At 40.2% G+C, this 15,301-nt stretch overlaps 1 protein-coding gene across 1 annotated transcript; it reads right to left on the reverse strand.

Annotated features, from left to right (window-relative positions):
* Window positions 1-377: 377 nt before the first annotated feature.
* LOC106085231 (odorant receptor 43a) lies at window positions 378-14,882 on the reverse strand. The gene is made up of 7 exons (XM_013249361.2): window positions 14,461-14,882; window positions 14,183-14,321; window positions 13,774-14,041; window positions 4,670-4,769; window positions 1,115-1,216; window positions 920-1,027; window positions 378-829 (listed from the first exon to the last, which is right to left on the reverse strand). The coding sequence occupies exons 1-7, from the start codon at window positions 14,761-14,763 to the stop codon at window positions 725-727; spliced, it is 1,125 nt and encodes a 374-aa protein (XP_013104815.2). The 5' UTR covers window positions 14,764-14,882; the 3' UTR covers window positions 378-724.
* Between the last annotated feature and the right edge of the window lie 419 nt (window positions 14,883-15,301).

Raw genomic sequence — 15,301 nt, forward strand, 5'->3', positions numbered from 1 at the left:
ATATTTTGCTCGAGATTCTTTTTATGGACTTTTATTTGCCTACATCGCCAAATAGAACTATTATGCCATGAAAAATGTGTACCGAATAATTTCCTTCGGTTACCTCTTGCATATTTTCAGATTGTGAAAAAAACTCCACAAAATCTTAGCCTTTCTTAATGCATTTTTAATTTCACACTAAAGTTGAGAATCATAATTTCTTTAAGTGGCCGTCATAATCAAAGTGTAATTTGTAGAGGAGACTGGCAAATCTCCAGGCATTGATGGTATCCATTGCAGCAAATGATAGTGACTGCGAAAGTGGAGAGACTTACCTGCTTGATGTTTGAAAATAAAAAACAATTTGAATGTATTTTGATAAATGTTTATGGGTCTTTCATAAAATTCTCATAGTGCTATTTAGAAAGTACATATTCGCTGAATGAGCTCCCATGTCCCTCTCGTTCTTTCCCTGCATGCAATCTTAACCTCTAATTCATTGTTTCAAGCTAATGAATTCTGTTACTCTGTGATTAGTTTTCTTCACTCTGTGCAATTTTAGCTTTTTGTCTCAACGAAGGAATAGGGCGCTGGCGCTGCAGTCTCCGATACTGATGCTGTGCTGCAAGTCGCACTCCTGTTAATGGTGAAAGTGTGACTTCTACATTTGCTGGTGCTTCTGGAGTGTGCAATTTTCAAATCGTTTATTTTCCTCCAGCTGGCCATGAACGAGTGGCGTTAAACTTTATTGGTTGTATAGACCCCGCAGCATCGTAAAGTAGGTGTACGAGGTGTTCAGCAACGACTGGAATGTGGCCAAAGTCATGGGATAGACATTGCCGACCATAATCTGGAACATAATTCATTATTTATGAGGCTCAGTACTTATTTACTTACTCTTGGCCAACAACAAAGGGTTCGATGCTGGCAACGGTATTACCTGCAAAGGCTTCTGTGTCCTGATTATAAACAAGAGCAGGGTTTTGCGGAACTCATGATTGCCATAATACCAAGGAATGGCATAAGCAGCTTCAGATACTTTCACGCTCTATGTAATGGCAAAGAAAGTATGAAAGAAAATCGATTAATAAATATTTAATTCACCCTTTGGAAATGTGGTCATACAAGGACTTACCTCCATTAGCATTTCATTGGCATGCCAATAATACGTAAACAAGACGTACATCATTGTCAATATGTACATGATTATCGATATGATTTGTGTAAATGTTTCAATCTGCAACAGATGAATGTAATTCCTTAAGGAGACATCGAATAGATTTAAGAATATCAATATGTGACCATGTGACCATTTATCATGTTTTATTGTATGTGCTATTATAAAATTAGTTAGTGTTCATAGGTTAGTATTTTGTTGGTATTAAATAGTCTTAAACATTAGTCCTGTTTTTTATATGTATTTTGCTGTCGATACAGGGCTGCCAAAAGTGACTATTTTATATCAATTTGAAAAATTTTTGGCCAAAATTTTGCCTTTTGACGCTTGACGATTTTTGCTTAAAGCCCCTTTTCATTTTCACGATTTATGTTTTTAACTTTGTTGGTCACATTTCTTTATAGTCATCCGGGCAATATTGAAAACCAGGATTATATTTATTGCTAAATGCCAAAAATGGCCTGTCATTTTAAGGTGGAAAATTTAATTTTTTTTTTTTTTTTGAAACAACCTTTTACTTCCGTTCGCATTCTGACAAGGTTAGGTTAAGTTAGGTTTAAATGGCAGTCTGCCATCACAAATTTTTACGGAAAGTCGCTCGTTTTCCATTAAGAGAGAGAGAGAGAGAGAGTGGGAGCGAAAAACATCCAGAGAATTTTGTAAATGTGAGGTTTCAAATTTCTGCTGGAGGTTTTTTTCCCCAGAAGATTTTTTTTACTCTCCTGCAAATTTTTATTTGAAAATTGTTACTGCATAAGAAGACGAACACACCGAATATTATGCAGCAATTGGTAAACAAAAACAGCTGCATTTATCGGGACGATAAATATCTCACCATCTGTCGGTAAAGGTTTGTCGTGAGGCATATACTCAGAAAACCAAATTCCCTTAAATCAATACAATATTTTGTAACCGGAGAATGAGAAAACGGTCATTAGACGCTTTCGGCCATTATGATGCCACAGGAACAGGAGAAGGAAAAAACCTTCTAGTTGCTAACGTTGAACCATCTAGATTGCTTTAAAACCCCAACATCATGCTAATTTTCACATCCGCCAAATCGGACAAGTTCTCAACGTAATGACAACCTTAATTGGATTTCCTTTTGACTTTGAATCCAGAATTATGTTCCCAGAGATTTATTCATGACATTTTTTCATGACATTTTATCTCGATCATTCCACCACTTCTTTAATTGCGAGAATATCCGCTTGATACACACTGCAGTGGTCGGGTAACATTCTTCAGAGTACACTCCAAATTCCACCTGGTCTTCTAGTTTGAACCCTGCGTATCAAACCCTATGTAACTTATATTGAAAGGAATATTATAGTTCCAATCGGTTCTATTAGGAACCGTGGTGCAGTATTTTTTATCATAAAGCTGCTCAGATAGCATGTAATCCACACTGCCTGGAACATCTGTCATTTTATCAAGAACAACACAGTATCCGTAGCCACCGCATGACTAGAGAGAAACCTCCTTTAGCCTCAAAGCAGTGGTCGCAGCAATTTGTCTATGCACAATCCATTCTTTGAATCGGGCTGAGTATTAAATAGTAAGTTCACTTTTGATGCGCCGTCCACCAGATTACAACGTCATAAAGTATTATAGGTTGAAAAACTGCAGTATATGCCCAGTGCATGACACGCAATTTAAGCTTTCAACTTTTACCAATGGCTCTCTAACAGGTATATAGGAAAATCTTTATTGCTCTTTCCAAAATGTATGATATGCAGTTCAATTTCCTGTCCAGCGAAATACCCAGGTATTTTGTGCTTTCGGTAAATGGAAACGCATTCCCTCCTCAGAATACGATAGGTAACTTTTATCTGCTGTTGACGCCTAGACGACTTTCAGTAGCCCACTTTGCTGACGTACATAGAGCTTCCAGAAGTATATCTCTAAAAGTGCTGGGAAACTTTCCCCAAACCACAATAGCCACGTCATCTGCATACTCGACCACTTTTACACCTCCTTCCTCCCAAGACAATAACATATTGTTAATGGCTATTTTCAAAAGTAGAGAAGAACAGTACACCCCCTTGAGGTATTCCTCTGCTGACCCATTTTTGTAGATCTGCAGATATGAAGCCTGCCGAAATGCATCTTTTACTAAGTAAACTTTCTTCTGTTGATGCCTAGAAACTCCAGCTCATTCATGATTGACTTCACATTTCACATTATTGAAAGCATCTTCAGTGTCAGGAAATGCTACCATTGTATATTCCTTGACAGCGAGAGAACCCACTATAAAGACAACTTTTATTCCTTACTATTTTATATGCATCAGGCGATCTCCAGGGATCTTTGCCCTAAGATATGTTTCTATCAACCTCTCAACAGTCTTCAGCATAAAGGATGACAGACTAATAGGACGAAAATCTTTCGCCTTCGTGTGGTAAGATTGACCTGCTTTCGGAATGAAAGTTACCTCTGACAATCTCTTCTCTCGTCAAGTTTTCCGTTGGAGAGTTTCCGGCAGTGTAACACCTCTTTTGGGAGAAGTTTTTATATGGATTCTATGCATGGCATAGTTCCTTAAAATTGTCGCCAGCAACCACCACGAGGGGACAACCACCGTTTTCGCAGGATTCTTCAGCGTCATAGGTGGATATGCTAACCTTTTTGGTACGGTGGCTTAGCCTTTTAGGCGTCCCAATCGCGTAGCCCTTGGGATTTTCGCCTCCTGCAACCCTTCCTTAGAGAAACTAGATGTTGCCCTTGGTTTGGCTCTAGGACATGCTGACGCAAGCGAGTCGTCCAGGGACTTCCGCTTGAACATTATGCCTATGTCCTCCGCAGTTACTCTACCCTTTATGGTCTAGAGGAGACAGACGAGCAGAATGTGTGCCAAAATTTATCCAAATCCGCCTTTCTTCTGTTTACACAAGGGACTACTTCTGTAAAGGATTGAAAATTTAAGGTCTAATTGCTTTTTGAATTTGGGGAATTGACGTCTTAAGCCTCAAGTAGCCTCAATTTTTGTCCAATTTGGCCGAAATTTTGTGAGGTACTTTTATGCCTTTCCATACACACACCAGTTCCCATTCAGAGAGGTTTATAAATTAATATAAATATATTCCCAATATAAACCCTTTTGAGGCCCTATAAACCTGTTCTTTGTCCGATTTGGCTGAAATTTTATCCCCATATAATTCGAGACTCCAGATAATACGTTTTACTACAATATCTAGAAAAAAAGCAAACTATAGAACAACAGTACAAAACTTTCTCACTTGATTAAAAAATTTGCCCCTGCAGTCATAAAAGGGGGTAACATAAATCTATGTGCGATATATATGCAATTCATAATTTGCTAATTGCTGTAACTTCTGATTTTTCAGTATGTGGCTAAATAACGTTTCTATATCCTAACTCCATAGCAAGGAACATTTTACTCATGTCATACGTTTATATAGTTGGGACTAAATATTTTCATAAGACCGAAATAATTCTAATAATTATAATTTCGTCATAATTGGGTGAAATACAATAAAAGAATGAACTTACAATATTCATGCAAAATAAAAGTGAGCATATGATGGCTCCAAACAGCAGAAATTCAACACACACAATGTACGTTACCATTGAATTGAAGTTGTAGACATAGCTGTAATTAATAATAAAAAGGATTAGTGCCAACTAGACATATGTACTTCACATGCCAATGTTTAACAATATAAAACAAATTATTGAAATGTATGGCAATGCAAAAGAAAGCCAGATATCCTTAATATCCCCGCACTGGAGACACATCTTCTTCCTATACCTAAAAGGAAAAATGTTGAAGTTTGTTGCGTTTTTGAGTATGTTTGTCTATCTGAATCGATTTTCCTGAAAGTTTCGCAGAATTAAGAAGTGTTTCACAGAATGAAGTGTTACGGAGGGAGGACGCCTCATCTCCATGCAGACGAGTCGGGACAGTATGAGGCTAAAGTGAAAAGCCTTTGGGTAAAGAATATACAATTGTCATCAAGACTTAACTTAAAGTGAATCCAGGAAGGGCCTGGGGGTCTTTAAAAACGTTGTATCAATATGATGCATAAACATAAATAAATTAGGTAATATGGAACAATCTCTTAAAACCAGAATACTTTGAAAACAAACTTTCAAAATTTAATAATTTGGACGATAATTGCCAATTTAGATTCCTCAAAAAGACAAAACTATAGCTCTAGTAATAAATATTGACTCATTCAACTTATAAGACCCAATCAATTTGATTTTGGAAAATTAAAATTGATTTCAATTCTTGTTCAAATATTTTTGCAGAGCAATATCATCACAATCGGTATGAAATAAAATACCGAAAAGCGGACATAATATAAAACAAACAAGTAAAAAGGCGTTAAGTTCGGGCGGGCCGAACTTTGGATGCCCAACACCTCGTATATATATATGAACCACCTTCCGTCAACATCTGGTGAAAAATGCATAATTTATGAGCCCATAGCAGCTTTATCGAAATATGGTCCGATTTGGACCAAATTCGACACGGATATTGAGTGGTCTATTAAGTACAAGTCATTTTTTAATATTGAAGAACAAAATATAGGTCTTTTTGGTAGTCATATCCAAATATACACCGATCTAAACCACATACGACACCGATGTCGAAAGGCTTAACACAAGTCACTGTGTCAAATTTCAGCGAAATCGGATTATAAATGTGTCATTTATGGAGCCAAGACTTTACATCGAGAGATCGGTTTATATGACAGTTATATCCAAATCTGAATCGATCTAGGCCAAATTGAAGAGGGCTGACGAAGCGCCTAACACAATTCACTGTCCCAAATTTCGTAGAAATCCGACAATAAATGTGACTTTAATGGGCCCAAAACCTTAAATCGAGAGATCGGTCTATATGGTAGCTATATCAAAATCTGGACCGGTCTGGGCCAAATTGAAGACGGATATTGAAGGGCCTAACATAAATTACTGTCCCAAATATCGGCGAAATCGGACAATTAATGCGCCCTTTATGGACCCAAAACCTTATATCGAGAAATCGGTCTATATGGCAGCTATATCCAAATCTGAAGAATGTTGAAGAGCTTAACACAACTCACTGTCCCAACTTTCGGCGAAATTGGACAATGAATGCGACTTTTATGGGCGCAAGACCTTAAATCATAAGATCGGTCTATTATTAGCTTTATCCAAATGTGGACCGATCAGCGCGAAATTGAAGAAAAAATTTCGAAGGGACTAACATAACACACCGTCCCAAATTTTAGAAAAATCGGACAATAAATGCGCTTTTTATGGGCGCAAGACTTTACATCGAGAGATGAGTGTATATGGCAGCTATCCAAATCTGGACCGATCTACGCCAAATTTAATAAACATATCGACTGGTCTAACACAACTCATGTCCCAAATTTCAGCAATATATTAATATATTAAATATATTAATATATTAATATAATAATATAAATATATTAATATATTAAATGTGGCTTTTATGGGCTTAAGACCCTAAATCTGCGGATCGGTCTATATGGGAGCTATGTCAAGATATAGTCCGATATAGCCCATCTTCGAACATAACCTGCTTATGGACAAAAAAAGAGTGTGCAAAGTTGCAGCTCAATATCTCAATTTTTAAAGACTGTAGCGTGTTTTCTACAGACAGACGGAAGGACATGGCTATATCGTCTCAGATTTTTACGCTGATCAAGAATATATATACTTTATAGGGTCGAAAATTGATATTTCGATGTGTTGCCAACGGAATGACAAAATGAATATACCCCCATCTTTCGGTGATGGGTTTGATAAAAATTGTGGAAAATATACTCTTTTGACAAAATAAAGAAAACATAAATACATTAAGGAAAGTACCGCGATAAATTAAGCACTGACAGAAAATTTGTTCCACAAGCCGAACTCAGAATAGCGTTCCAAGCGCCTCGACCTTCTGCGCTTATTTTATATTCCCTGGCATCAGGTTTCAAGGTGTCTCCCACCACTTAATCTTTCCATCGGGCTTTTCGTCGTCCCGGTTTGTGTGTACCTCCGTGTTTGCCTTCAAAAGACTTTTTTGCAGGGGCTTCTCCATCCATTCTGACAACATGACGTAGCCAACGCAGCCATTGTATTTTGATACGTGTAACTATGCCTCGACCTTCTGCGCTTATTTTATATTCCCTGGCATCAGGTTTCAAGGTGTCTCCCACCACTTAATCTTTCCATCGGGCTTTTCGTCGTCCCGGTTTGTGTGTACCACCGTGTTTGCCTTCAAAAGACTTTTTTGCAGGGGCTTCTCCATCCATTCTGACAACATGACGTAGCCAACGCAGCCATTGTATTTTGATACGTGTAACTATGCTATCGCCGTCAAACAGCTTATACAGTTCGTGGTTCATACGACGCCAATATTCTCCATTAACGCAAGGTTAGGTTAGGTTCAAGTGGCAGTCTGCCATGACACTCACTTCGACGTTTTCGTCCATTGTGATACCTCAGGCACAAAAAAAGGATGATGCCTTCTAGTTCCTGCCGTTGTACCATCCATATTCGTCGTTTTATTTCAAAACTGACGCCGTAACGTTTCGGTTACGGCGGTACCGAGCTAGATAAAGTTGCTGACTATCTCAAAGTTGTAGTTCCCAAATTTTACCATTTTCTTTATCTGATCGGTTGTACAAGGCGTTTTGCAAATTGATACAATCCATTTCGTTTCATCTCCATTTACTGCCAGACCCATTTTCACTGATTCTCTTTCAATTCTTTCAAAGGTTGCAGTTACTACTTCCGTTGACCGACCTATGATGTCGATGTCGTCAGCATTGGCGTGTAGCATATGTTCTCTTGTGATAAGTGTGCCATATCTGTTAAAATATGCGTCTCGTATAATCTCACGCCGTTCGGACTCGGCTATAAAAGGGAGGTCCCCTATCATTGAGCTTGTTCCTCTGTAGTTGGCACATTCCGTCTTGTCTCCTTTCTTGTGTACGGGACATAGTATGCTGAGGTTCCAATCATCGGGTATGCGTTCTTTTAGCCAGATTGCTCAGATAAGTTGATGCATATGCCTTATCAGCGTATCGCCTCTGGTCTTAAATAGTTCAGCTGGTAACCCGTCGGCTCCTGCTGCCTTGTTGTTCTTTAGTCAGGTCACTGCTACATGGACCTCATTCTGACTAGGAGGTAAACATTCTATACCAACATCATGGATTCTGCCGTATCCTCTTCGGTGCCATCGTCGGACACTAGCAGTTGGGCAAAATGTTCTTTTCATATCCTCAGAATGCTTTCTCTGTCAGTTACCAAATTTCCTTCTTTGTCTCTGCAGGAGGACGTGCCTGCACCAAAGCTATCGGTTTGATGTTTAATTCTTTGGTAGAATTTACGGACTTCATTCTGACTCCTTTACATCTAAATTCGCTCACACTCATGTCTTTTCATTTCCTTTTTTATTGCACGTAATAGACGTTTCTCCTCTCTCATTTTTCCCCGATACCTTTCCTTCTTCTGGCGCGTTGCTACTGATTGCAGGATTGCTCTATATGCCGCATTATTGGCTTCAGTAGCAGCTCGACATACTTGGCCGTATCATGGGTTTCTTGGAGGAGGCTTCCTGTACCCATGAACGGATTTCGTGGCATTTTCCATGAAGTCGGCAATGCATTGCCACTGCGCCATTATATCATCGAAAGGAGGAGTGCTTTTATCAAACAGTTGGGTCGGTCGAGTGGAGTATGCCGTTGCCATCTGTTGCGTGTGCAGCTTTTCAATATCCAGCTTCCGTGCAGTGTCAGATCGTATGGTTCTCGCCATACTAAGTCGGGTGCGAACCTTTGCTGCAACAAAGTAATGATCCGAATCTATATTCGCTCCACACGCTAACATGTTGGATGAATGCTTTCCATCTAACAAAATGTGATCAATATGGTTCCTCGTGTGTTGATTGGGTGACAGCTATGTGGGTTTGTGAATATTTTTATGTTGAAAACTGGTGCTGCTTACTACCATGTTTTTTGCCACGGCGAAATCTTTTAGCCTCAACCCATAATCGGACGTTATCTCGTGAACCAAAGATGTCTTCCTTCCCTATCTTCGAATTAAAATCTCCCAGATCGAATTTAATATCATTTGCGGGTCAGCGGTCACATTTTCTCTCTAGTCGCTCGTAGAAAATATCTCGGGTCTGCTTGTCATTGTTTTCCGTCGGGGCATGGGCACAAAGAAAGCTGGTATTGAAGAATTCGGCTTTTATGGGGATTCTGGCTAGCCCTCTTATCCACCGGAGTACAGCTTGAGACAAGGTGTTTCAGTTTCCGACTAACCGCAAATCCACAGCCAAATTCATCTCTCATATTATGGCAGATATAATATAGTACGTCACCGTTTGATGTTGTTTTGACGCCATTCCCGATCAATCGCACTTCCTGTAAGGCGGTAATATCTGCCTTGTATTTCTCCAATACATCCGCCAGCGCGTATACCGCACCTTCGCTATAGAGAAGGCGGATATTCCAGGTGCAGATCCTCAAATCATGGTCTGCTTTTTCGTTTGCGTGGGTGGTCAATGTAGGGGGTCCGTTTTTACTATTCCTTTGTTTCTCAGAGTGTTTCATAAAGTTTTCGGGGGTGGGTTACTGGCCCAGCGCCCCAACCACATGGCTTTTGTGGCATTGCACATGTTTCCCTCGTTGTCGCGAGCCGCTTGCTCCAAGATCCAAAACTTGCCTTCAGCCGCTCTTAACCAGGGAACAGATGCTGATGTTGGTCATTGGTTATTTGAAGGCGCCAATAACTCCCCTTGTCATCTGGAGTATCATTGTCACTCAGTATTTAATTAAGACCCAGTGCCACCTGACTCCTCACTGAGACTCTCCTCTCGATATCGCTGACCGCCTGCGGCCGTATTTTCAGCTACTCCGCATAAAATCGAAGCTTTCCACTATCCGCAACCTGTGGACGCGCCCGATAGCTTTCAGCTAAGCTTCCCGTGATAGCGATAGACACCACACAAGTCGGAGCTCAGAGTTCCACAGTTATCCCATGTCAAAAAAACACTATTATGAGTGAATCTTATATATAAAAATCAAATTGTGTTTGTTTGTAGATTTGTTTGTTTGTATGTTTGTGTGTTCCTTATAGACTCAGAAACGGCTGAACCGATTTTCTTGACATTTTCACAGATGGTGTATAATGATCCCGTGGTGAAAATAGGGTACTACATTTTTTGATATCTGATGGGGGGCGGACCCTCCCCCTTGCCCTAATTTTCAGAAACGCCAGATCTCGGAGATGGGTAGTGCGATTTAAGCGAAATTTTGTGTGCTCTCATATAGTACCCTAAAAATAAAAATTTGGTTTCCAAATTTCGGATGGGGTGCCTAGGGGGGCCGCCCCACCCTAAAACCTTCCAAACATATATTTAGATCAATCACGACAATATGGGACTCAAATGAAAGGTATTTAGGATAAGAAAACGTTTCTGACATCCAATTGTCGGACCAAGTGCTAGGGGGAGCACCCCAACCCCCAAAACACCCCTAAATCGGACATATTTACCGACCATGGCAATATGGGACTCAAATGAAAGGTATTTGCGAGTAGAATACGAATCTGATATCCAAATGAGAGACCACGTTTCTGGGGGTCCACCTCTTCCCCAAACCACCCCCCAAACAGGACTTATCTACTGACCATGGGAATATGGTTCTTAAATAAAAGGTATTTGAGTGTAGAATTAGAATCTAATATCCAAATATGAGACCAAGTGTTTGGGGGCCGCCTCTCCCCAAAAACCTCCCCCAAAGGGAACACATTTACGACCATAGCCACATGGGGCTCAAATGAAAGGTCTTTGGGAGCAAATCACGAATCTGATATCAATATTTAGAGTGGAACACGAATCCGATATATATTTTCAAGGCCAACTCACTGAGTGGCCGCTCATCCCTCAAAACACCCCCCAAGTCGGTCACGTTTGCCACCATACCACGTTTGCCACCATAACAACCCCCAAATAGGACGTATTTGCTCACCAACACAATTTGGGTCGTAAAGAGAGTGGATCTAAATATTTATAGTTTTTAGGGTCAATAACCCAAACCGGACATATTTGCTGACTTTTGCAATAAGGAATTTAAATGAGATTAAAAAACGAATTTGATATCCAATTTTGAGGGCAATGGCAATATGGGGTTCAAATAAATGATATATTGATATATGAGAATACAGCATGTTGCTGATATATTTTCCGGGCTTAGTGTTTGGGCGACCACCCCAATCCCCAAAACACCCCTAAATCGGCCATATATACCGACCATGTCAATGTGGAGCTTAAATGAAAGGTATTGGGGGGTAGAGCAAGAATTGATACCCACTTTCGGGACCAATTTTCTGGGGGTCACCTCCTTTCCCAAAATATGGGGTTCAAATAAATGATATATAGATATATGAGAATAGACCACGTTGCTGATATATTTTCCGGGCTTAGTGTTTGGGGGACCACCCCAATCCCCAAAGCGACCCTAAATCGGCCATATTTACCGACCATGTCAATGTGGAGATTAAATGAAAGGTATTGGGGGGGTAGAGCAAGAATTGTTACCCACCTTCGGGACCAATTTTCTGGGGGTCAACCTCTTTCCCAAAATACCCCACAAGCAGCAATTTTTTAGCGACCATCGCAAAATGGGGCTCAAATAAAAGTATTTGGGAGTAGAATACGAATTTGACATCCAAAATTAGGACCATGTGTTTAGGGTATCACCCTTTCCCCAGAACACCCCGCAAAGGGTAAACAATTTTTGATCATGCCAATATGTGGTATTTAAGATTAGAAAACGAATATGATAACCAATTTTGGGCCATGTGTTTGGGGGATGCCTCATCGTGAAAACTCCCCTAAACCAATGACAATATGGGGTTTAAATCAAGGTTTTTGAAAGAAGAGCACGATGCTGATATTTTTTCAGGGCCAAGTGCCTGGGAGACCACCTCACCACCGAAAACACCCCTAAATCAAATATCATGAGAGTAACGGGCTGAAATAAATTATTTTAAGAATGGAGTACACCTTACATCCAAACTTAAATTCGTAGACCAATAAAGATCATATGGGATTCGGACAAAGGCACTTGTATTGTTGAATTGTTAGTCAAGCGACAATTGTTAGCGACAATTGAATTGTTAGTCAATTGTTGTCAAGCGACAATTGAATTGTTAGTCAAGCGACAATTGTTAGTCAAGCGAATTGTTAGTCAAGCTATTTTCGTAGCATGGTATTTCACCAAAAGCTCTTTAATTGTCGAAAATAAATATTCCGAGGAAACTTTTGTTCCATATAAAGTAAAAGAAGGCGCAGCGGAGCGGGCCCGCTAATTACAAATTTGCCTATGAGCTTTCCTTTAAGGTGCAGCGGGCATACTTCTCTCCTATCAATTAGTTCCGTCCAATACAAGTTTAAAGTCTCCATTTTTGTTGGCCGCTCCGAACGGCTTGCGACACCACTTAAGTAGCGAAGCTTACATGGCTGATTACTAAACTACTAAATTTCCTATGAACATTCCATTTAGCGACAGGGCATATTTCTTTCATATCAATGAGTGCACTATGCTCAATACTTAATCTCAATGATAAGGTGCCTGCGGTTTTGTGCGAGTCCGAACTGCGTGCCGCACAGCCACACCACTTGGTAGAGTAGTTTTAACACGGCAGGATACCTCACAAATGTTGACAGCATAACAAGTTTTCCTGATGTTCGCGCAGGAATTTGAACCAAGACGCTTGGTGTCATAGACGGACATGCTAACTTCTGAGCCACGGTGGCCTCCATGGCTAATTAATTAATGTAAATACCTCATATATAAGTGTCACAAGCAGTGTTGCCACTCAAGAAAATTGTTTACTACCATAGTTTAAGAAAAATCCTACCAAACGCGACCAAAACCTACCCAATGTTCTACAAGCCAAAAATGCAACCTAGACCAGATAATTTTGTTTGAAACTTCAAGCTCGTGGTCAAAGTGGTACTGATTTAAATAAATGGTTTCATTTTGCATACACTGAATAAATACACTGAAATGAAAGAAAGTGACCCAATTTTCTGTTATGACTTTCAACAACTGTGCTAAGAATAGTTCAAATCGGTCCATAACCTGATATAGCTGCCATATAAACCGATCTGGGCTCTTGACTTCTTGAGCCACTAGAGGGCGCTATTAGAATCCAATTTAGCAGAAATTTTGAACAACAGCTTCTCTCATGACCTTTAACATACGTGTCGAAAATGGTATGAATCGGTTTATAGCCTAATGCAGCTCCCTTATAAACCGATATCCCTATTTTACTTCTTCAGCCCCTAAAGTGCGCAATTCTTACTAGATTTGGCTGAAATTTTACGCAATGACTTCTACTATGGTCTCCAATATTCAGTTCAATTACGGTCGGAATTGAACCATAACTTGATATTGTTCCAATAACATTGCAATTATTTTCTTTTATCCTTTGTTTGCCTTAAAAGAGATACCGTGGCAAGAGCTCGACAAATGCGATCCATGGTGGAGGGTATATAAAATTCGACCAGGCCGAACTTAGCACGCTTTTACTTGATATCACTAACCTGTACCACTACATGCTTTCTTTCTTACCGCGTCAATCGATCATAGTATTTGATGCAACGCCTTAAGGCTGCAAATTTGTTTTCGTCTCCCTCCTCAAGCCATATATTTTGAAGTCTGTGCTGTAGTATCATCAGGGCAGTCTTTCCAAACATGGCGAACGAAGCAAAGAGGCTCACAAATGGCATATACATAATGGTAAGGGCCAAAGGCGTGGAAAACTGCAACACATAGAATATCTCATAGATTGGTGAGGCGGTCATATCCACGCCCGGCAAGGCAACTCCAAAAGGATGCACTGCACAAGAAAACGAAACAATAAACCATACTCAAATAATAAAAAAAAACACACACACACACTAGCATGTAAATATCATTATTTGTAATTGATAACAGCAAAACACTGCAAAGAATGGGCGGAAGCTTCAGGACAACATACCTCTTCCCTCGCACAACAAAGGATATATCAGAGCTCCAACGATATCGCAAAAGGAAGCTGTTAAATTGAAAATTGATACCTTCCTGGCAGCTGCCGTTGCCTCCTTCAATTTGCGCTTGGCATAGACATCATTGCTTTGCTATCGAACCCGCCAGCCGGGCAGAGAAACAATAAAAGAGAAACATTAAAAATATGTAAATATTTTGGCAATTTCCCTGTTCCTTCAATTGATTGACTAGAAGTGCACGTGCTCCCGTTTCTTGGGCATTCGTACTCACTTCGATTTCATTGTAAAGCAAGGCCAATTCCAACATCAAGGCCTCGAATTTATCCCGATTGAGAATGACAAGGCACGTACGCAGAAGAGCATCAAATATAGCCGCCGCAAAGAATGTGTTCAGAATGAAGGGTGCCAGGTCGCCCCACATGCGAAACAAATACACAAATTGCATGGCGTTCATGACACAGACGGGCAGCACGAAAGCGTACAGGCGCCAAATGTTACCACGACCCGGGAATACAACTGCCAAGTATTGCCACAACTTAACATTTATCGACAGCATAGGATTGTCCCTGAGCATCGTGGAGTATGGGGCTTACAAGACAAGACAAACAAACGAATCAATCGACTCTGCAATCAAAAGAGTGCTTAAAGTTTTGCTATTAACCACTGCGGAAACGGAAACAGCCAAATTTGAAGTTTTACACGAAATGGGCAATCAACAGCACAATGACAAGTGTCTGCCTTGACAAAATTCCGCCACTTAAATAGCCTCTAGTGCCATTGGGCCAACGACGAGGATGTCAACCACGGCCAACGCTAATTGATCCCCTCCCAACAATCATCACTGGCAGTTTGTGTGAGAATTGAAAATAATTTAAAATCGAATGATTTGCGGTATGAGTGTCGTAATACCACGAAATGGCCAATTAGTGCAAGTGGCAATTTCCCTAATTGAATGTTGCACTATTTTACCGAATTACTGGTTTGAGTAACACTTGATGACGGTCTGTCCCTCCACACGCTGAACGTATGAATATGCAAATCATTTTCAGCCAAGGGCTCTATATTGGTTCTATACATTTGAATTAAGGCCCATAGTTAAGAGGATGTATGTA

Source organism: Stomoxys calcitrans, chromosome 5, assembly GCF_963082655.1.
Source record: "Stomoxys calcitrans chromosome 5, idStoCalc2.1, whole genome shotgun sequence".
In the NCBI taxonomy this organism is placed as follows: domain Eukaryota; kingdom Metazoa; phylum Arthropoda; class Insecta; order Diptera; family Muscidae; genus Stomoxys; species Stomoxys calcitrans.